This window comes from Corvus hawaiiensis, chromosome 8 (genome assembly GCF_020740725.1).
Source record: "Corvus hawaiiensis isolate bCorHaw1 chromosome 8, bCorHaw1.pri.cur, whole genome shotgun sequence".
NCBI classification, from domain to species: Eukaryota; Metazoa; Chordata; class Aves; order Passeriformes; family Corvidae; genus Corvus; species Corvus hawaiiensis.
Window position 1 is genome coordinate 7,867,795 of NC_063220.1, and position 23,534 is coordinate 7,891,328.

Below are 23,534 nucleotides of genomic sequence, written 5' to 3' on the forward strand. Positions count from 1 at the left end.
TGATAAGCAGCTAGAGCAATTTTTTTAACTACGTAGATGATTAATAAGTTTGAAAATAATACTAAAAAATGTCGCTAAGATGAAACAAAATTGTTCCAAGCAATCTCCCATAGTGTTTTATCTTGGTACTTTATGTGCAGTTTGTAGTACACATACAACTCTATTTTTTTCTAGAATTTCTATTTAAAAAATCACATATTTTCCAGACATGCAGCACATAACAGAACAAGACCCTGAAGAAAACAAAACACCAAGAGAAACCACGAAGACAGCAAGCCAGGGCCTGTTCACACCTACAGTCAAAGCCGCTTTATTTCCAAAATCTATTAATATTCAAGGATGAATTTTCTATTACTGAATTTCAATATTCATGCCTTGAAAATCCTACCTCAAATGGGACTTGAGCAAAATCTAGAAAAAAAATTAATCAAAGTGATTTGGAATATCTGCCTTTGAGCTCTTCAATACCTGAGACTGAAAAGCTTCCCAGGTGTCCCACACCTGGAGGGCTTTTCCTGCTCAGGAACAGGGAAGGCTGAGCTGTGATTCTCTCTTCACCACAATATAGAATGTGCCTTATTCTGTTCACGACAGGTTTCATTACTTAAATATTTCTGGCACAGGCTGACAGCACTGAATTAGCACTCCAAGGACTACTCATGGATTTGCATGGCCTGGAAACCCAAACCTGTCTCTTCCCAGAGCACCCTATTCCTTCATGCTCAGAATTCACCTCTGCCTGTCCTTTTATTTTCTTCCACATTGAGATAATTCTTAAAAAAGATGCTTTTAACTTTACCTGATAACTTGGGGGGTACTCTTTCTTCATGCTTTTCTTTGCCACACAGGGTTTTAGATTACAAATATTAAGCATGTGCACAGGGTCTGGACTTTCTAATTTGTGCACTACCATTTACTTCCAAGAAGGAATGCAAATCTTTTCGTAAAACTAAAAGTATTTCATAATTTAAGGTAAGAAATAATTTTATTTTCTCTTCTTTTCTATTTCACACCACAGACTACCTGAAACCATTTTAATTAGTATAAGAACAGATAACTAATAGATTACAGTCACAGAACTTCCCTTATCATAAAAGACCCCTGCAATTTATTACTGATTTTTGTACAGAATGCAGCAGTGAATCAAATATAAAATAATTCAAACTATATATTTGTACAATGAAATGTCAGAAAACTGAAGGAGCACATAGATCTTTACTGCAAGCCACATCTTAGGACAACTGAATATAAAGCTCATTTTTACACCAAGAGTACAAACTGTAACTTGTTGGGGTCCCTCCCCTGCCGTGTAGCCCTGGGAGAGGGGCCCTGAGGGCACAGGCACGGGGTTTCCTGTCCCTGCTCAGCCTCGTTCCCATTGGTTGGTTTGTGTTCCCTGCGCGGGCAGAAGGACCCTTGGTCCCATGACTGGAGCAGTTCCTGGGCAGAGCTCCGGCCATGCGGCTGGAGAAATAAACATCTCTCTGAAACAGCTATCAAGAATCTGTCTGTCTATATATATTTCCTTTCCACGGGACTCCTGGTTTGATATATGCGTGTTGCAGGATCCCCACGGCAACAGTAACTCTCATTCTCTGTATTAAAAAGAGAGTTCAAGTGACAGAATTTAAATGAGTAATTGGTATTGGGCGTGTTTATTTCAAGAAGAAAAAGAACAGTAATAATTTATAAAAAATATGACCATTGACCATCAGCAGCTGAGTTACTACACTTCTGACACAAATAAACCAGAGTCTCAGCTACAGAGGAAACCTGCACAGGATGGAAAACTTTTTAACTCCACAGTAACAAAAATGCTACAGATTCAAAAATAAGTAGTTTACTAATTACTAACTTAGTAACATTAAGGACCCAAAATATGGTAAATATCCATAGCCATGTGGCCATACACAGCTCATTATCCTATATAATCAGAATACTTTCTCTTTACTCAATACCTGCCTGATTTCTAGAGCTCAGACTTCAAGACACTACAGATTAGGACTGGGAAAAAATGTGTGAAATCAGCTAGTTCCCTGCCCATTTCTAACACTTGAGATGTTTGAAAATGTGAAAAGCATAGTATAAGTGATAATGCAGATTTCACAGCATATGTAGGTAGTCTTTCACAGTTTAACCAGTAGAAATTTTTCCTTGTATTCCACCTTAATCTTTCTTGTTACAACCTAATCCCATTACTTTCTCCTCAAGCAAAATGGGGGCGTGGGGGAAGGCACTTTATCATCTCTCTCTCTTTTCAGCTTCCCTTCATGCATTTGAAGCCTGTTATTATGCCTCCATCTTTTCTTTTTCCTTCTGTGAGGTTTGTCACATTTACTAAGCCTGCATCACATCAGGATGAAAAGCAAGTCCTTAGATCTGTTCTAAAGCTATTGAAATGTCAGCAATTACAGTGAGTGAAAATCCAGAAAAGTCAACTTTTTTATCCATTCTTTAATCACAACTATTCAAAACCTTTTGAAACATGAATTATATCTTTTTCCTATAACAACTGTTACTCATTCCATAGTAATTTGATAGCATAACTCTATGCAATACCACTATAAATGTATCAGTTATCTGATGACAGTTGTTAAGCCACCATTAATACCAAAGTGGAAAAAAATTAGTTATATTTTAACAGAATTTTCCATCCCTGGACAGAGGTTGGATCAGAACTGATCACTCAGAGGTGGACAGTCACTTTTCAGGCTTTCTGAATGACCTCCTTGGAGTATAAGCTGAAAGGATTTAGGAAACTATTGGCATAGTTAAGGAAAAAAGATAGAATTTTTCCAAGGACTGCAAGGCTTCCCATGCATGTCACACTCCTTCCTTTCAATATCAGGGACCTAAGGAACAACAAGAGCTAATGCAGCCTATAAAAAAAAGGAAGGTTTTCTTGCAAGTCATTTTAGTCTGTATCACCAACAGTCAAACTAAGTCAGAGCTCAGATTTTACCTATAAGTACTTATATCATGACAGTAGAAAATATGTGTACTGAATGCATGAGTACTTTTGTCAGGACACTGGGAAAAAGTCATTTTATGTCATGAGTGTGTTAGGAAAATGATTTGCAGTTTTTGTCCCACAGCACATCACTTCACCTCTCCACTGCAGAGATGGAATACAACCTGTCACCAGTTTTGACTGCTCTCCAACTCAAAACCAAGCTGTGCCCTTGTAACTATAGCAACTTGATATATGAAGAATATTACAGTATTGCAGAGGTACTTGCAGAGTTATAGTCATTATCTTGTCTTGCCTTTAAAAAGTTTCCAACCTGAGTCCTCAAAGAAATTACTCAGGAGCTCCGACAGAAAAATGCACCACATGCTCAGACAGCCATTGAACCAAAGGCTGAGTCTTAGAGGAAAACGAAAGTTGGTGGGGTCCAGCAGAAATTCAGCTGGAAGCAGCAAAGACACACAAGATGGAACTATAAGGATGACTGGTTTGGGTATTTTTTAGTTCCTTGTGATTTTTTTTTTGTCCTTTGATTGGCTTTTTCATATAACTTCTGGCCTTATTTTCTCTTTATTTCATTCACACTTAAGCTCAGCTTCTGACTGGGTTGCCCTTTCTCCCACTCATATTTCTCTCTTTATGTTTCTATTTTAATTATGGTTTTAATTTCCAGTCATGCTTAATTTTTTTCTGCATTACCAATAGCATTAGCAGAATGAAGGAGAAAAGAAACAGAACCATTACTTACTCTCTTTATGTTAGCACAGTGCCTGATCCCAGCTATGGTTCCAAAATCCTCTTAAATCCCAGTAACATTGATTTGACTTATCTATGGGCCACTGCTATTTTTTTCCTGCAGAAATCCCTGGCCCACAATTTGGGCACATCTATCACATTACTCATGATACTGAAGAAAATCTAACAGTTCACAAGAACTACATGCTTCAAAATATCCTAAGGATGTAAACATATTTATTATGGGTTCTATACTAAAAATACAACTGAACAATGCAGAGAAAGCCTTGAAATAATAATCATTTTTATTTTTTAAAGCATTCTCTAGTTAAAATAGCTCCTGTTAAAATCATGTCTACCAATAAAAATATGCACTCTTACAGACTAGGTTTGAAAAAACAAGTTGTAAAATTTATAATTTTACTGGTCTTATAAATTGATTTCAGCCATTATTGCAGCACGCATATTTCACTAAAGGTGATGGAATGCTTATTTGGTTGATAGCTAATGTATCCCTGAAGAATAAAAGCTGTATGAATACATCATTTCTCCATGAACATGATACAGACAGCAAAAGAACATTTTATCAACTTTAGGAGAAAAAGGGAACTATTAAGAATTATTTAAAGCATCATAAAGCCTCAGCAAAATGTTCAATTGTCAATAAGGGTAGACATTAATCTTTCTATCCCCTTGAACATAATTTTTACATATTGTGCTTGAGTTTACCAGATGTGAATCTTTACACATTGCCTACTGCACATTCAAGTGCTGAGGAACCAACAAACCCTTAAAATGAATAAATATTCCTTGAGAAGCAAAGGTCTGGTTAAAGAAACATCAGTAGTGGAGAAGAAGAAGTCGTGGGACAAAACTTTCCAGCACCCTTCTAGATTCAAAGTCAATCTTACTAAGTTTTCTTAGTGAATATATTCCTCCTTCCACCATTCAGTTTAAAGGGAAGGAGTTTTCTTAGTGAATATATTCCTCCTTCCACTATTCAGTTTCAAGGGAAGGAGTTACTGTCAACTTTAAAACCACCTATGCAAGTGAAAAAGGAGCTCTACAGCAATATCCAAAAACCATCTGGAGCTTGGACTTCATTCTCTCTTTCACTTGAAGGAGAATCCTTCAGTGCAGCAGTTTAAAAACTAAATCTTGAATAGGTATGGGTGCCTTGCCATCCTCAGCATACCAGGCCTTTTTGTTTCAACTATACACGAGTAAGACTTTTTGGTCTGTTAAATGTGTAATTTCTCCACTAGCATCACATATTTATACAAATCAGTGTTACCAGACATTATGGCAGATACTGAACTTTATTTATAAGTACCTTCTCACTGCCTCTAACAGGATTGCTTACATGAAATTTAATGATGTCTTTCTGAAATAACAGGATTTAAGGTGTTACTTCCAAGGGAGTTTCTTCCCCCTCCTGAGAGAGCAACAACTGCAAAATGATGACTCTGAATGAGATTCTCTTTAAATACATTATTCTGATTTAGAATCATTAATTTAGCTGATCAACTCATCAGTACTATTAAATAAACTTTTAACCTTTAAAGAAAAGTTAATTTCACATTACATTCAAAAGGTTACATTCACGTTACATAAAATGTCATTTTGATATTTTTCTTTTTCCCCCCAGTAGAAGGACTTACCTGTACACTGTCCTCCATTGGTGGGATCCCCATAATATCCCGGCATGCAGGTCTCACACTGTTTCCCTGTTGTTAGGTTTTTACACTGATCACAGACATTGCTGTTGATGCAGGTGCTGTGGCCATTACACTGGCAAGCTGGAATACAACATTTTAAATGTTTTATTACTAAACTGCTCCTCAGAACAAAATCATGCCCATTTGGCCACAAAATTGTAGTAGAACGTGATTCTGAGTTTAGTCCTGACTAATATTTGCACTTTGACACAAAAGCTCTTTAAAACAGCATTGCAACACAACATGAATTCACACAAAAGCTGACTCTATAGTGACATGTGAGTTTTATGGGAATTTTTGTGAGAAAGGGTTTTTTTTTGCCATTGAAATAATTGAATCCAGTCCTTATAGCTTAAAAATGCTGTCCAGTCACTTCAGAAATCTCTGAAGAGGTAGTAAGTCCCTAACGGAGACTCCATGAAAACCCCAATACCTACATGCAAATGTGAAGCATTTGAAAGCCTACTGTGATGGAGAACATGAACTCAAAGCTAAACATATGTAGCAGGGAGAGAGAACTTCCAAAATAAATTAACTAAATATCATCTTACTTTTAATTGTCCTGACCCTCATTAGCTTTGGCATATAAAGCCATTTTAAGGACATCAGGACCACATCAAATAGCTCCAGTCCCTCCTCACTACAGTCAATTTTGGTGAAATTAAAAAAACTGGATTCCTACTGACATAATTTTTTCACACCTGAACTTGTAAGCATAAAATTGCTTTTTGTCAAATAACATCACTATAAACCACTGATCTTGCAGCAGAGCTCCACTCAAGAGCTTCACATTTTGGGGAAACTCAGAAAGCACTGATCACTCCTGCAGCAAAATCACAATGTGAATCCTGCCAGAATCATTGATCCTTCTGCCAGGTTTTGAAGGATGACCTCTCTATAGAGTGGAATTTCAGAGCTCTTGGTGCCCAGCAGATTAGTAATCTGTCAATTACAGCAGCTTGTCAAATGTCAAACCACATCAGACCTGTCAATTCCTCAGCACCAAAGGGGGTGGAAGAATTGGAAGAGGACAGCTATCACAGTAAGATTGTATTTTTTTTTTTTTAATTTGGATTTTTAATCTAAATTTCATAGTGATTGGTGTCTTGGCTAGGGGAAAAAAAAAGGGATACTCACTGCATGATATAAAAGTTTTTAGAGCTGTTTTATAATTTAGTAGCTTAATATATTTATAGCCATTGCCAGACTTGGCTCATAAACCATTAAAACCTCCCAAGCTGACAATCTCTTCTTTCTTCCAAACAAGTATCAAACATTTCTGTACTATTAAGTTTTCTCACTATCTTGAATAAATCTCTTCAGAAATTACAAGCCTTATTCTTCCCAAGAATACTTGATTTTTAGACACCTTTGTGGTGTCTCCCTCTGCTGCAGTTTGTTGCCATTCTCAGGAAAAGCTACACAAAAGTACCATGAGTTGCATCTCCATTCTGGGGTTTGTGTGCATGTCTTACACATTAAATTACTTAAAACAAAAGTTAAAAAAAAATACAGCCCAATAAGCCAAAAGTAAAAACAAAGAGTACATTAAATAGGTGTTCTATTGAACAATTAAGATTGCCTAATTAAGACTATATCGTAGTCTAGGAAAAATGCTTAATATTGATATTCTCTAACTATTGGGCCATTGACTTATAAATTTTCTATTTTTCCTAATGTTTAGTTTTGTATTTCTCTTTTTTTGTGTTCTCTATAGGGTGATGACAGCAACCTTACTTGTAAATTTTAGTTTTCTGTAAGTCATAATATTATCTGGTCATATATGACAGCTCTGAATTCTTATGTTTTGTTGAGTCAAAGAAAATGGAAGAGATTTTTAAAACAAATTCAAAAAAATATATACACAATAAGAAGCAGTGCAACCCACAATTGACATGACACACCATTGAAAAATTATACTATATAATTGCTGATTTCCCTAAAAATACGTATCCTGTTGAGAAAAGTCAGAAGAAGTGCACAGTTCAATAAACTTCAAAGCTGGTTCAGTGCAATCAAACTGGAGATATCAGTATTAAATAATTAAAATAGTCATTAAAATAATGAGACACCATAATGACCATTAAGTAAGAATTAGGAGTTAAATTTGTAAAAGTTCTTTTTTCCTTAAGTCCTTTTAATGTACATCACTGGCAGCAACAAAGTCATTTTCCTCACACACAAAAATGTACTTTAGCTGAATCCTCAGTGAGGCTGCCCTGGAGAGAAGCAATTTTATGTCTAATTTGCTTTGGACCTCTGTGTTGAAACGGCTGATAAAGCTGACAATTGCCGATAATTATAGTTTTAAGAAAATACTTACAACTAGGAAAATTTATGAAAAGGGTGTCTGCATTACAATATGGATCTAGTGTAAAGATACTTCATCTAGTTTTAAACAAACTAGTTAGAATCTACTCACAGTGCTTTTCAGAGGAGAAATTTAGACTTTAAAGAAAAACTTGGGCTTGCAGTCTACCTAAACCTTTCTTCTCAAGAGATAAATGTCAAAGATATTTTTCTTTTCTTTTTATGTATGTTATTTGCAATTTTATTTATAAAAAATGGTTCAGTTAAACTAAGAATCTGATGAAAATAAAATTTCTGATCGAAAGAAATACTATGACAGCTTTTTGGAAGCCTATTGATTTCAAAGTGACCAGTCACAAAAACAAACATTTTCCCTACTGCCTGATGAATACTAATCTTAAAGTTTTGAACAAACAGAAAATGAGAAGGAATTTAAAATTTTTATCATCAGCACAATTTCCCAGAGGCACTAAAAGGATGATAGATATGGACTACAAGGAAAAATAAGTGCATGCCTGAATGAACATGGATGGTTCAGCCAACTATTCATCAATGTGGCAGGATAATCTCCAAACTGCATGGTATAAACCATGTATTTTTATCCTAACTGCAAACTGCTCAGTAGGCTTACATAGACTTAGTCTAATTCTATCTTGTTTCAAGTACATCAAATGATTGCTGTGCTAAGAATAAACTGTGTTGGTATAATCCATTAAAGAAAATATTCTATGAAAATGAAAACAAAATCTTAGCAACAAAACCTCCAGCCTAAACAGAGCAAAATGAAATTTCACATCAATTGAGATTTTAATGCTATGATTCTGTAGTATTTTTCCCTTAAATTTACAGAACCAGGGAATCTTAAACTGAAGTGGAACTTTAGTAAATTCTTGGTAAGAACATACAATGAATACAGAACTTTATCCAAGAAGAAAGAATATTAAACACAGCAATGAAGTTCTTCTGGCTCAAAGAGTTTAGACAAACATTATATTTACCTATTACAACTTCACTAGTGGTAGAAACTTGTGTACTAAACTTGTTGTACTAAAAAGTTAACAATGCACTTATCAACATATACTTATTTTAACATACAGACTAAATAACAACAGAATGTCATTCTATTCTTTCCAGAAACATACTAGACTCTTCTTTGTTCAAGAAATGGTACGAGATTATCTGAAATTTTTTTTGGTTTTAACTCAAAATATTCAACAATGGGTTTGTTTTGGTTTTACATTTCATTTCATTACTCTAAGACTTAAAAAACCCCTCACTCTATATATATGCATCCACACAGAGAGAATAAACTGACGAAAAAAGCAGCCAAGAAAGCAAACACAGCTGCATGTACCCATAAAAGGATTGATCCTCGAGAAGCTCCAGCTTCCAAAATTATCAGCAGTAGAACACTTCTGGAAAAATAACTTTAGCACAGTTACACTATGTATTCTAAAAAAAAAAAAAAAATGAAACCAAAGTTTCCAAGCTGCCTTTTCAACTGTATTATTTATTGTAAATGACTACTGGAGGGCTGTCAAAGTCCCCAGCAAGCTTTTCATTTGCCTGCAGTCCTCCACTGCTGCTTCCATGCTTTGCTGTCAGGGTTGGAGGATTTCCACACAGGAGGCTGCACCAGCACAGCTTTCAGTCTCATAGCACCTGGTATCTTCCTTATTTTTCCAATGAACTCCAAAATTAAAATACTGCAATCAGACTGGTATGGCTTAAAATTAGGCTTCAGAGATTCTCTTTAAGGCTACAAAAGCACAGATTCTATTCACTCTGAATGTCTAAAAGGTCAACTGGAAGCACAGCTCAGGTATTTGGCAGTCCCCCATTCTCACAGGCAGCTGGATTTGTCATGAGCAGGAGGGAAACTTCTGCCCATCAGTAGTCTCCTATGGATAACTTCTCCCCAGTTCCACTCCTTGGTGGATACAGAAGCCAGAAGAAAGCAAGAGCTGAAGAAAATTCATATACCTTGATTTCTAAAAGTGGAGGGATAGGGTGGGTAAAAACTTATTTACAAATAAATGGCAGTTTTGGCTAAACTCCTTGCATTGCATTTCACATGTCAGCTTACACTTGTGTTCAGCAGACAAAGACTAACAAATTATACATTTAAGAAATATTTTGGAACAAACAAATCTTTCATGAAAATGCTATTTGCATTAATTAGAACAATTATGTTATTTTTGTGTGGTTAAACTCTTATTTCATATATAGGAAAGAACAGAAGCAAACATTACCTGGACACTGGATAAAAGACCACTCATAATTTTTTTCTTTTGGGCAAAGAGTAGCATCAAGCACCATTTCATTGGAGTGCACACTGACAGCCTTCATTGGGCCTCTTGAGGAGCCTTCCAAGCACTGTCCTTTGCCAGTGTTACTGGGATCATTGCACCATCCACACCCCGGCTGTTCCAAACACTGTCCACAAGTCCTCAGCCCAGAGCAGTTTTGAGCTTTAGTACATGGAATACAATATTAATGCATTGTTTTTTAAATAAGATGCTTGGATTTTACAATAGGTGATGAAGAGACAATGTAGCACTTCTTTTTCCTTGTGCAAATTAAAATAAAAAAATAATCAGTAGTACTAGTAAGAATATCTCAGTTTTCATTAAAAGTAGTACTTCCTCAAAGATCACAAAACACACAGCAGGTGTTTGTTACACCTCAATGCAACAATAAAGATTTCAAATCAACAAAGATAATGAAGCAGAATACTGCACATGTTCATTAGACACACAAGAAAATACATATTCTTTACTTATTATTAATATATTATTTATTACTAATTTTACTGAATCAGAAAACTCTAGAATTCAATACAAGGTCAATAAACCAAATAAGAGTAATAACATTTATAAATACAAAAAACCCCATAGGATCATTCAAATTCAAACCAAAAATTATTTTGGGCATAAAGCACCTCTGGATCTCACCTGAGTATTCGCTTACAAATATGACTTAGTTTTCTTACATACAGCTTTTGAAACAAGCCAGCATACTACACATCTCCAGCTACAAGTCATAATTCAGTCCCATTTAAATTAACTATATCTTAAGGTTCTCATCAGCTAATCAGGTTTCATTTTTTAAATTGCATTCCAAAATTCAAATCTCCCTATAGATCTTTTATACTCTATTCTTAAAATAATTAAAGTCTTCCTCATATTTTAAATCTCTTTAGAACCAATAAAATTCCTATTCTGAAGTTACTGTCATATTTTATTAATAAGAAATTAACATTTTAGTAACTTCAGAAATACCATTAAAGTTCCCAAGCTTCTTTAAGCTTTTTCAGATATATCTTAGTTTTTTTAATTACTCTTGTAACACTGAACCAAATTAACATCAGACTCACTCAAACATTGATCACTATGGGTCCCTGTCTCTACTCACATTAACTTTATAGGCTTTCAAAATTAAATTTTAAAAGCATGCATGAAGGTAAGCTCCTGCTGTGAAGCCAGAATTATCTAAGTTTCTTTTTAAAAAGAAGAAAGTAATTTAAAGATTCCCAAAGTTATTGTGAAGGAAACTCAAATGGCTTCTACATGAGGGTAACCTCTCAATTTGGCTCAGCTGCAGCCAGGACACTGCATCCAAATAATGTTCACAGTTACCTGGACTCCTCTGGTCCACACAAGGAATACTAAGCAGAATGATTTCATTGCTAACTGAATTAACCGAGAGCAGAATGAAGCTAGCTCCTCTGACTTCAGGAACTATTAAAATTGTTTAAGAGTAATGAAAGCTGTAAAAAGAAAATACACTGCACAGTCTAAAGATACCTGCAGATATCAGGAAAACAGGCAGTGAAGAATCTGAGTGAATCTCAAAAGGATTTTAACAGCACAGAAAGCTGAAGCAAGAGCTGTTCATCAGACTTGGAAGAATCCAAACAGGAGGAAATGTTTCAAGTTTCCCAAATATGGAAAATAGCAGGGGCGGGAGAAGGCCAACTGCTGTTGCAAACTGTCAAACGTGAACAATCGGTTTTAAACCACCAGAGCTGAAACTGAATGATACAAATTTGGGCTTTTGAATACATTAGAAGATCAGCAGAGAAATAAAGACAATCATTCTGCACTGGCTGGCTTGCCCTTTCAGAGATGCACTCTAAACAATCCAAACAAATCTCATGCTGCTATTTATACTCATGCTGCTATTTATAAAGCTCTCAAGTATCAGCTGCACTATCTTCACAGAAGATAAAACAGAACCAAAACTAAAAATCCTCTTCTATTCTCTGTAGTGGCATTCAGCTGAAAAACTGAAGAGAGCTGAGAAGCAATCGCTGATGGAAGAAGGAGATATTCAAGCAGTAATTTTGTTTTATTTGAAATTCTAGAGTTGGTCCAAGATTGTTCAACTGTCAGCTATTCAATCAGAAGTCATAATGGATGGAAGATGTAGGGAAGAGTGAATATGCAGGTTTTTGGCAAGTAGGTATTAAAATGACAGTATGTCACCAATGAAACAGCATTCCTCATTTTAATTCCAAGTTGTGAAAATAAATGTGAAGTTCTTCGTTGTTATTTTTTTGTATTTTAGATCATACATGCTTGTCTGAATTTTTTTTTCATTCAGAGCAGAACATCCAAAAACTCAGAAATTAATCATTCAAAATAAAAAATAAAATTTTAAAAATAAGGAGGATTTTTTAAAGGTATAGTTACGATCCCTTCTTCAAGTAGAAACACTACCCCTTGATAAGGGAATCCACTTAATACTTCATTACTTCAGCAGCAATAATGATACATCTACCTAATAAAATTTTCAAGTCATTTAGACTAAAAAAATGGCAGAACCATGCTTCATTTGGACATGCATTTTCTTGTTTAAATGCAAAATATCAGATGCTATAAAACTCTGGGAAAACTGCTTACAGACACAGAATCTTGGTTTTTTTCTAATTTGTTGAATAGAGAATACATTTTCATACAAAATTGCCTTTACATAATGTTGAATTGCTATATAGCAAATCCCTTTTGCCTTACTTAATATAAACTTCTATACACCTGACAAAAATGACAATCAAATTAAAAACAATTTCTTATGTTTCCCAAACAAATTGAATCAGTGTGATGTGCAAACACTACACGAAGAGAAAAACTGAATTGAAAGTTCAGGCTGGCATAATATCTGCTAGTTTAAAAACAAAAGCATCATTCATATGGTATTCTGTCAATTTTATCTCCAGATTTTCTATGTATTTATGTTCTGCTACAACTCACTCTCAATATCTTATAAGTTACAAAATTGATTCCTATATAGGAGAGGGGAAAAAAAGTTCTGTGAATGGTTATGAGAGGGAATGGTTATGTCACTACAGAATTATTATTCCAAACACATTGATGGAGATGAAGTGTTCCTATTACACTGAATTTGGGCACGAGAACCTGGATTAATACCTGAAATTTACCAACTAAGCCAAAAAGTTTACCAGAACAGCTCAACATGGTCCTGATTGTTGGGGAAGATGAAACAGGAAAGCCTTGGAAATATGATTGCCTGACAAAAGATTTTGGGAATATGAAAACTACAGGCAACATCGAAATGAAAGCCACTTTTGAAATACCAGGTCTTAGTTACTGAACAACTAGAAAACAATGGTATGGCCGACTGAAGTAATCCCCTCTTGATGGAACAATACCCTCTGCTTGCAAACAGGTCCAAGGGTCAGAGCAGACCCTACTAGCTCAGCAGAAGGGGTCCAAAGAGTAGTTTTTAGAAGTTAAGATGTAACACTCTATGGTAATATAAGAACTCTTATAGGCTGTATGTAAATGCTATAGGATTTGTATCTTGTATTAGATTGGTTAGTGACAATTAGAATATTCAGTACAGAAGATGATTTATTGTATTGTAACCAGGACTTCTATTCATTCTCATTCTCATTCTCATTCTCTCACTCTCTCTCTTCTACTCATTCTCATTCTCATTCTCATTCTCACTCTCTCTCTTCTACTCATTCTCATTCTCATTCTCTCTCTTCCACTTCCACCCATGCTCCTACTCTCTCTCTCTCTCTCTCTCACCCGTTCACTCTCTTGCTCTCTTGGGCCTGCTCAGAGCTGAGTCTGCCAGCTCTGAGCAGTGCCCCAATACCCACGCCCTTTACAATAAACCGGCTGTGTCCCAAGACCTGCCTATAGAGATCTCTCGTCTCCATCCGTCACCGTCTACGTCCGGCCGTCCCGACTGGACCCCAGAACCCCCGTAACCTACACCTGATTCATTATATTCTATGATTATTAAGGATGAACAAGAAATCTCAATTAGAGGAATACAGGCTCTTGGCCAGTTTAGCCTGGAAGAAAGGCTTTCCTATGCCTTATTTCTCTTTAATCCAGATATGCAGTGGCTTGGTACATACAGCTCTTTTTCTCTCCTAAGACTAGAATATGTCAATGGTTGCTATTATCGACACATCAAGAACTTATTTTACATCATATTTTCCTGAGGCTTAGGTGAAAGCAAGTAACTGCCTTTTGTGCTCTTCAGGGTTTTTTAAATTTGTATCCACAACCTATCAAATGGAATCATGATCTAATTATGATCCTGAAAGCAAGTTGCTTGTTGTTGTCAAGATCATCAATGCTGTCACAAGATACACTGAAATAAAATGTTCCAGGGGCTTTGATAACAAAAGACCCTTATGGAGAGAGAAAGGAAATCAGAAGTAACCAGAGAAACTCTCTTAAAGTAGAGCAATAAGAAGAGTCCAATGGTACACTTCACAAATCCTGAAGGACAGTAAAATTCTAAGAACCAGTCTTCTGTACAGTGGTGAGTGAAGAACTGTTCTAAATAAATCTCAACTAAGACAAGAATCTAAGCACCAGGCAGCTCACTCCAGCATCTGCATCAATTATGGCACCAATAAACCCTGGAACTGCTGGAACTGCATGCGGCTGACTCTGGTCACTCCCAGCTTGGGAAGGAGCAGCTTTGGCTGATACACTGGAAACTCCTTTGAGGAGATAGTCATTCTCCTCAAGAGCCATTGCATCAAGTTCTGATGAAATGTGCTTCATAATGGGACATCCAGGGAGTAACTTTACTCCTTGACAAAGTAAGAAATCACTTTCCTCTTGTCCCCAAAGGATGAAATGGGCAACCTTGAACATTAATGGAGACTGACCCAGTCTGATCACAGAGGACAAAAGTTTTCTGTACCTCCTCTACCTGCCTTATGGCAGAATTCCTCCTGCTTCCATACAGAGGATGAACAAGGGTTAATAATCAGGGACCAACGTTAATAATCCCCATTTGCAAGGGAGAAGAATCTAAGGAAGACCAAGATCGTCTGTTTTGCATTTGTGTTACAATATTCTCAAGACTACTACTATCATTATTAAAACTTTGTTTTTATCTTTGCATGCTAGGACAATGGTATAGGTTGAATCTGAAAAAAAATAAATCAGAAAATTTAAGTCTTTAAAAATCGAGCACGCTTCCTTTTCTTAATAACTTGATATTGTGTAAGTCTAAGTTCTACATATTGGTTACCTAATTTTAACAGTATCCTGTTCCAGCTCACAGCCATTGTTTGTCACACTAACACTGGTCATACAAACAACCACGGTAATTTTTCTCTCTCTGAAAAGAATAAATACTTTTTCACAGTTTCAAAAGAATAAATATATTTCATCATCAAATTGCCAGCACTTTATCTGTATCTAGGAAATGCATACTCAGCATTGACTTCTCACATTAGTAGCTATATAGGGTCATTCACTTGAAAATCTTTTTATCTCTAGTAATGTGCTGAATCCCTTCAGCTCTTTTGAGTGAAAAATAAATATAACAGTATATTTAATAAGACAAACATTCATTAAGATACTCACGGGAGCACGTGGCAGTTTGCCACTCTAGACACTGTCCGTATGGGAAGGAGATGATGTAGGCATTGGAGTCCACACATCGTTTGGTGCTGCTGCACCACATACATTCCATGCCATTGCTCGTGCAGTTGGAACAGGTTGTCCTCAGGGAGCATGGCTTTTTGCAGGGCCTGGCATTCTGGTTGGGACTGACTGGAAAAGGACCACAAATAGTGATAATTTTGAACACAAGTTCAAATCCCCTTTTTTTTCACCATTTGTTACATTAGAAAAATCGCTGTGGAAGAGGTTGCTTCCTTAATTCGCTACAAATTAGCTACATCCAAATTTGTGTTTCTGTATATAAATATAATCATATTTTAAAAAACTCAATATGCAAAACTCAGCATGACTCATACTATAGCTCACAGAGTCCATTTTAATGTATGTTAACTTGAACAGTCAAGTGACTCTTTCTTACAGTAAACTTTATACACAAACAAAACTAAAAGACAGAAACTAGAATTTTGGATTTTTCAGTCTTTTACACTTGCAAAATATTCACTAATGTCCAGCAAGATTCAGAAAGAAAGCATCAGCACTGCTGAATAACTCCGCATGTGGTTACAGCTACTGTTATCATTGACTATTACTGATTTAGAGGCAAACTATAGGATTTCTGGTATAATGCAAAATAAGGCATTGAACTAAATCTCAAATAAATATTTTCTGCTTTAGGAATATTATTTGTTTCTAGATCACAGCTATTTCAAAAAACTAAAAATACATATATATTTTTGTAATTATTTAATCCAAATTGTCCCAAAATCCCTCTTAGGCACATGAAACCCCAAACAGTTTGTTATTCACAACAGCATCAGTTGCTGGGAGCAAGAGGCTCCTTACCAACGGGTTTTTCACACACAAGGCCATCTGCCATGGCAGTGCAGGGGTTTGCCTTCAGACCTGCCACCTCTGCTCTCTCCAGGTAGGCACAGAAGCCGGAGTCATTGGGCTCTCCAGGGAGCCACTGCAGAGTGGTGTTTGTGAAAGGGGACATGTCATCCCAGCCCCAGTAGGAGATGTTGATCTTGCGCAAACCCACCCAGGGTGAAATTTTCTATGGATGAGAATGAAACAAATGGGAGAGGATTATTTAAAATGTCTTCTGTTTAGCTAAAACATTTCAAAGAACAGCTCAACAGCAACAACTTCACATTTTCAGAATTCACCATGTTCTTATCTCACTTTATCATCTCATCAATCATTGTCCACATGGTTTTTATCTTAATTGTTCTATCTTGCTGAACATCTCCAAAAGCCCAACAAAAACTTCACCTCCTATATGCTTCTTTTCTAATAAAAATCTGTGTTCTGTTCAAAGACAATTCTGATTTCTATTATTGGATACAGGTCATCATGAAATTGTTTGGCTTTTTCCCAGTAGCTACTGTAAAATTACTAATTGCTAGGCCAATGTGGATAATGAAATACACATAAGTTAACAGCAATTCAGAGAAATCAAAGTTCAGGAAAAAAATAGGATAAATATTCTGTCCTCTAAAGTCTGTATTGCTGATACTGATCAACCTTAGGCAATGCAGAGACACAGACAAAAGTGGCACATTTACATTTCCAATGTCATTAAATACACATTGAATATACTTCTATTACTGATTTATAAGTTATAAAACATAGTCTAGAAAAAACTAAAAGCATTAGATTTTAAAACATATTTAGGATGTATCAGTAAAACTACATCACTAATTCTACTGATTTTTATCATTTCATCTTTATACACTTACCAAGCAAAAAGCAGGTTTTAAGGAAAAAAGGCCTTTGCTTGTTCCAGAATAAATCTACATGCATTACTTGCCACCACAATTTTGAGACACCCCAACCAAACACATTTCCTCATGTAATCTCTGTGCAGGCAGTTTTCATTAAGCCCAGTTTAAACAGACAGAACAGAGATACAGAGAGACAACAGGGATGTGGCAGGTACATGATGGCAGGTGGATGCCAGAATACCAAATCCAGCTGCGTGCCCCAGCAGAGGATACACATTGTCAGCTCCAAAGCAGAGATATTGATCTGATTGTGAATTAGGTTCACAACTGATTTCATTTACAAGGTAAGTAAAGGTAATTTACAAGGTAAGTAAAACACTATAATACACCTAAAGGAAACCTGCCATGGTTAAAGATCTATGTATTCCACAGGTGAACCAACAGCTACTGCCAATCTCTCTCAGTGATCTTTCACCTTTGATATCACATTTTCTTTGGCCATTCAGGTTTAACCCATGGCTGAAAAGAAAATCTTTCAGCACTCTTAATTCTACACACAATCAGAGCATTCCTTCTTTTTTCCTCTGCCTTGTTAGAGCAAATTGAAATATGAAGGATTATTAATTTTGTTTCAAAAATACCGGTGGTAAATACTTTTTTAAAAAATCAGTAGGTGGATAATCAGTATTCCTGACTTCCCTAAAATGTACTCCCTATGCTCTCTTTTTCTTCTGTACTCTCAGTTGAGATCATGATCAAACAAAAATCGCTTGAACCACTAACATTTAGGGTTTTGCAAGAACAAACTTAAATAAACCAGAAAATGTCTAAGAAATGTTCCATTCCATGAGCAGTGATGTGATCTGGGAGACTCTTGAACAGCAACAAGAACATTCAACAAATATACCAATGCCCACTCTGTGTCTTACTTCTGTATTTACTTCATAACTGCATTGTTACACCAGGTGACCAACTTTGCAGGTGTCTTGAAGGACTCACATGTTCTGGATACCAGAAAGAACATGATGCAAGCAGTAAAAGTGGAACTTGGGCATGTGGAAAATGGTAGAGAATACATCTGTTGTCTTATTGGCTGTTTAGTTGCCTAGATTCCAATTTTTGTACATGGTCCACATGCATCAGAAAAGCTTGGATACCTACACATATGTCTAGACAGCTCTCTGTAGATGCTGAGTGTGCACACCAAGCACATATAAAAAAAATATCAGGGGCTTAGGCAGGATAAATTGCTGACAAACACACACATAAAGCAACCCTACATGCCTACTTTGGGATTGAGGGGTTCCAGCCAAGAGAATCTTCAACATATGACTGTTTCTATTGCACTGCCAAATAATTTGGCCTTGACATCAGTATACAAAAAAAAAGGCATCCTACTCCAGCTATGGTGAAAAAGTATGTTAGCCAATAATGAAAACTGACAGTGCAGCAGTGATATTTGGAAATAAATTCTTCCATTTGAGTGAAGACTGTCTTGGAACCCCTTTAATGATGACAAAGTCCCAGAGAGAATCATGAAAGCCAAAGCAGCCATACGAGATAAAAGCAGTATCCCTGAAATGAAAGACTTCCAGCAAAAGCAACACATATCACAGTCAGAATCATTCTTAATAGCTGTGCTATCTGGAGAGCTTAGAGGCATCATGTCAGGCATCTGAATTCCATATGTACCATCTTTGGCTCTTTGCTAGGATAAGACATCAAAATACAGACCCAAATGCTGATGAACACATTATCAAATACACACTATTGAAGCTGTGACCTTGCAGGCCCACTCAAGCCTCTCCGGCCATGCTATATAAATCTAGTATAAATTATTTCTCAAAATGATGGAAGGTTCAGTCAGAATAGCTGGGAATCTCAAAGTACTTGAAGCAACTGAGGGACTTCAAATGTGTCAACTGAAAATGCCAATCCAGTTTCTTCCTCAGGCTTAAGAAATAATGAGAGTTGAACATCCTTCACTTGAACTCTATGATTGTTTCATATAATGCAAAATGAATGTAGAAAACTGATTCCTTTACTTTGAATATCTTGCCAAAGATGCTTCTGAAGAGGATCAGACAGGAAGGAAACGAGACTGCCAATTCTCTGGAACCAGAACTTGCTGATGAGATTCCAGCTCCTAGGCCTCTTGAAAAATATTTGTTATCAAACCAGATGACTGAAAAATACAGTGCAAATCAACTCCTTTACTGGAAGTTCAGGTGATCTTTACTCAGCATGTAAGTGGGAAGGACGTTACTCCTCAGAGAGTTCTGAAGACTTGCTCTTTCTTTCTATCCATCTATGCATATCTATAAAAACTCCCTTGATACATTACATACAATTCATTTTAAAACAGCATCAACAACACCACAACAAGCCCACACAAGAGCATTCTTGGCAAATTATCTGTTTAAAAAGCAAAACAAAAAAATCAAAGCAATGCAATACACAGAAGGCGATCAACTCCATCTCGAGAAAATTTGTAATGTGCCTTACTAATGTTGCAATGGAGAACATAATCGAATATATCTTGAGAAATATTGTATAGCCTTATCCCACTACACTATTTAAAATTTGGAATCATCTCTAGAGTATGTTTGTCCTCCCATCCATATCTTTCTAGGCTATTTTTTAGCACCCACCACCCATATTAGAAACTTTATATTTGTGCTTGAAAAACAGCTAGTCACAGTTTATCTGTTTTCATAGAACCATCTTTTATAACATTGAAAACAAGTTGCCAAAAAGCCTTTTTAAATGAGAGATCAATCTTGAAGTTAGAAAATATTTCAAAATTATTAAATTCTGAGAAAAATTACTGGGCAAGGCTTTATTTTCATCCGGCAGAGAACAAAATTGCAGTCATACAATGCATTCTGATAGAACATCATTCTGTAATCTCATCTACACCTATTAAGATGAACATAAGACCAACTTTTAGCCATAACAGGAATCTAGTAAACACTGATCAGTAATAGCTTCAAAAATATTCTCTTCTCTTATTCTAAATCACACAATTTTAATTTGTTATAAAATAGTAATTATGGAACTACGTTAGAAATGAAAATTGTGTAACCTTAACTGGAAAGCTGATAGTTGATGTTAAATCCACTGCTTACTCAGAGAATTTAAGTCAGATTAAGTTGCTTTGGGATCTAAAGTGAAAGGGATCATTTCTACTCATGACACATTTTTTCAGGTACTATTGCTGCCTCAGCACTAAACTAATGAGGGCTAAATAATTTGCAAATGAGTGAATTGAGCAAGACTACCTTTACTGAATAGCCAATTACCACGGAGGCTCAAAAATCTCCCGTTTCTTATTTATGCAAATTATGCGGAAGTATATATCTCCTTCAAAAATTTATCTCCTCCTTTATTTAAATTCCTTTTACTTTGGATCTGAAATCATCCTGAAAGTCTCTAATACACTAATGTCTCATTTTCTATTGTGTGCATCACAACAGTTTATAAACAAAATTCAACAAACTTGTCAAGAATTGTTTCAACTCCTTGATTTGTTGCTGTAGGATGAAACATACAATTAAACTTTGAAAATGCTGTGGCCTCTCAGTGCCCATATTTCCACAACATTCACAGTCTGGAGAAAGCCTTGCATTTATTTTGCCTCTTTTCTGCACCATTTTGAACAAAAAACCTGCTTCCTGAAAATAGCAGCTCTGTGAAGAGAAACAATGCATTCTGTGCAGACACCCTGCTTGGTTTTCCATTCCTTAAATATACATCAATTCTGACTATGCCAGATACCAGTCCATATTTTGTAAATATTTACCCAGTGAATGACACATTTTAAGCACTGGAAGCAAAATCCATGAGTTTTAAGTGTCTCTGGAGTCATGCATTAGGTCATGAGAACACCTAATTCTTCTACTCTTTTTAAACCCATTGGTCTATAAAAATGTACAATGTGCCAAACTGAAAAAACTAGAACTTCTCCAATTTCCATCTACAGAGATTATAGCTAGTATTCCAGGGGCGCTTTGGGTTCTTCTTGGAATTTCTTCTTTAGAGGGGACAATTTTGGGGGAGAAATTTGCATTCTCAGGCATCCAAAGCAAGTTGAGCTCCCCTCATCCTGAACATAGGAAGACAGTTAAACTAGAAGTGAGCTAATGGACAGTCAATGCAACAACTGTAAATGGAGACAAAGTGATAAAATAATTTATTAGACTTCCAAAACCACAATAGGAAAGTGGGACTGGTGGAAACTCTAGTAAAGGGAGTAATTCAGAAACAAAGAGTAGATGTCAACTTCACCACAATAACACACATTTTAAAACCACAGAAACATAGAGCCCTCAGAGAATACTTTGAGCTAACAAGGAATAACATTGCTATGCAAAGCTCACTAATTAACTGCAACCTACACTCAAGTGTAATTTATAAAAAGATGCTTAGCCTTGTGAGCAGAGAGTCGAAGGAAAAGTTGCAAACAGTTTATATAATGAAAGGCATTGTGTGAAACTGTTCTCTTCTTTGTTTGTGCTTACTACACCAAAATTAAATCTTCTCAGAATTTATTGCATGCTAACAAGAAAATTATTATTTTTAGTTAAATCCCACAGTTGCAAAAAAACTCCCAAGAGAGCCAATTGCACTTTTAAATGAATATACAACATTTGAATATTATCAGGAACAGTTAATTAACCTCATATTGCTGTTTAATCTACTTTCCAGAGAAACTCAAATCTTCCCTTTCATAATATTTTGCTTACTAGGTCAATAAAAGCATGTAAGAAAAAATATTAAGTGTCATTTTTCTTTAGTGTGGGAATCTGGAGCCTATCCATTGTGTTTACTTTGGCATTCTCTGACAGAATTTAATTTATTTTTAATGAACAATACAAACTAGACTTTAAACTACTGGGGATAATTTTAAAATATGTCTGCAAATTCAACAGTGTTTTGAGTTCATACCACACAGATCTTTGTTTTGTCCCTTTCTTTAGTACCAAATGAATCTTCTCATTATCCTTTAAAAGGAGGTAACCTATTGATTTCCAGTGTAGTACTGGGATTAGGAGAAATTATTTATACACTATGAGGTCTGGATAGAATATGGAGACAATGGCAGTCCCCTCCCTCTGAATCTTTCCAAATCATCAATGTGTTATTCTAAATATGATAAAGAAATTGTCCTAAATTTGTCCCAGAAAAAGGCCTTTGTGTATTAGAAAACAATCTACAAAGTCATATGATGTTTCTTTGAACAATAAAGAATGCTCTTCCAGGCTATAATATTTATTGACACTATTTTAACAGTTTGTAAAATACACAACAGCTACCAAAGCTGCTTTTCTTTTCTCAGCATAAGAATACCAAATAACAAGGAGATAAAGTCAGAATCATGTTCTTATTTCCAAATGTTGCTCTGACACATTCATTAATCCTGAAAAGTTTTTGTTTTCAGGTGAAACGGAAATCTTTTTTTTTTCCAGGCTAAAGATTTTGAAGCCTTCAACACTAACCACACAAGCCAAACTCTACTGCCGATAATAGAGATTAAAGCTACGGTGTTCACCTTACAGCTGCTCTGACTCCATTTGTGAGCTCCCCACCATCACCTGCTACAGATACAAGCCATCTAAAATGAAATCTCGTTCTTTAAATCATTATGATTGCAGTTTGAGAGGGAAAGGCAGGCAAAAGAAGATCAAGAAGTTTCAAAGAGCCTCTGTCACACCTGATAACACATTTAGGATATCTCACACTGAATAAATGTAGCTGGACAGAGAGATATGAATGAAAAAAAGTCTTCTTTTTTTTTTCTAAATGCCACTGAAAACACAAGGATAATTCATGGCAGAATTTCTGTAGAAGTTCTGATAGCTAAATGATTGTTTAAGCCAAGACAAAATTTTTTTAAAGTGTATACATTTGTCTGCAATTGCTTTAACTGTATTTGAGGTATCTCAAATTTACATCACCACATTGGCTCAGGATGTACTTCATTTAAATAAAGATATGCTCAGCAGGATGTCACCTTGCAGAAGTTCTAAGCTCTGAAATGCAAGAAAAATGTTGCTTCCAAACACTAAAAAAAGCTATTTCTCATGTACACCTCAAGCCAATCAGGCAAAATCAGTCATATCAATAGTCTATCACACATTATTAGATTTGAAGGCATCCTGCACAGTGT

General features: G+C 35.8%; 1 protein-coding gene across 5 annotated transcripts in view; it reads right to left on the reverse strand.

Moving 5' to 3' along the window:
* The window catches only part of ATRNL1 (attractin like 1), a 448,295-nt gene that overhangs the window by 317,499 nt on the left and 107,262 nt on the right, over window positions 1-23,534 (reverse strand). For all 5 annotated transcript variants that reach the window (XR_007205109.1, XM_048310902.1, XM_048310901.1 and 2 more), the window contains exons 16-19: window positions 16,482-16,695; window positions 15,600-15,788; window positions 9,984-10,202; window positions 5,365-5,502 (exon numbers count right to left, since the gene is read on the reverse strand). Coding sequence is in view for 4 of the 5 variants with exons in the window: in XM_048310902.1 (XP_048166859.1) it covers window positions 5,365-5,502; window positions 9,984-10,202; window positions 15,600-15,788; window positions 16,482-16,695 (760 nt within the window). In the remaining variant the exon portion in view is untranslated. The remainder of the gene's footprint in view (window positions 1-5,364; window positions 5,503-9,983; window positions 10,203-15,599; window positions 15,789-16,481; window positions 16,696-23,534) is intronic.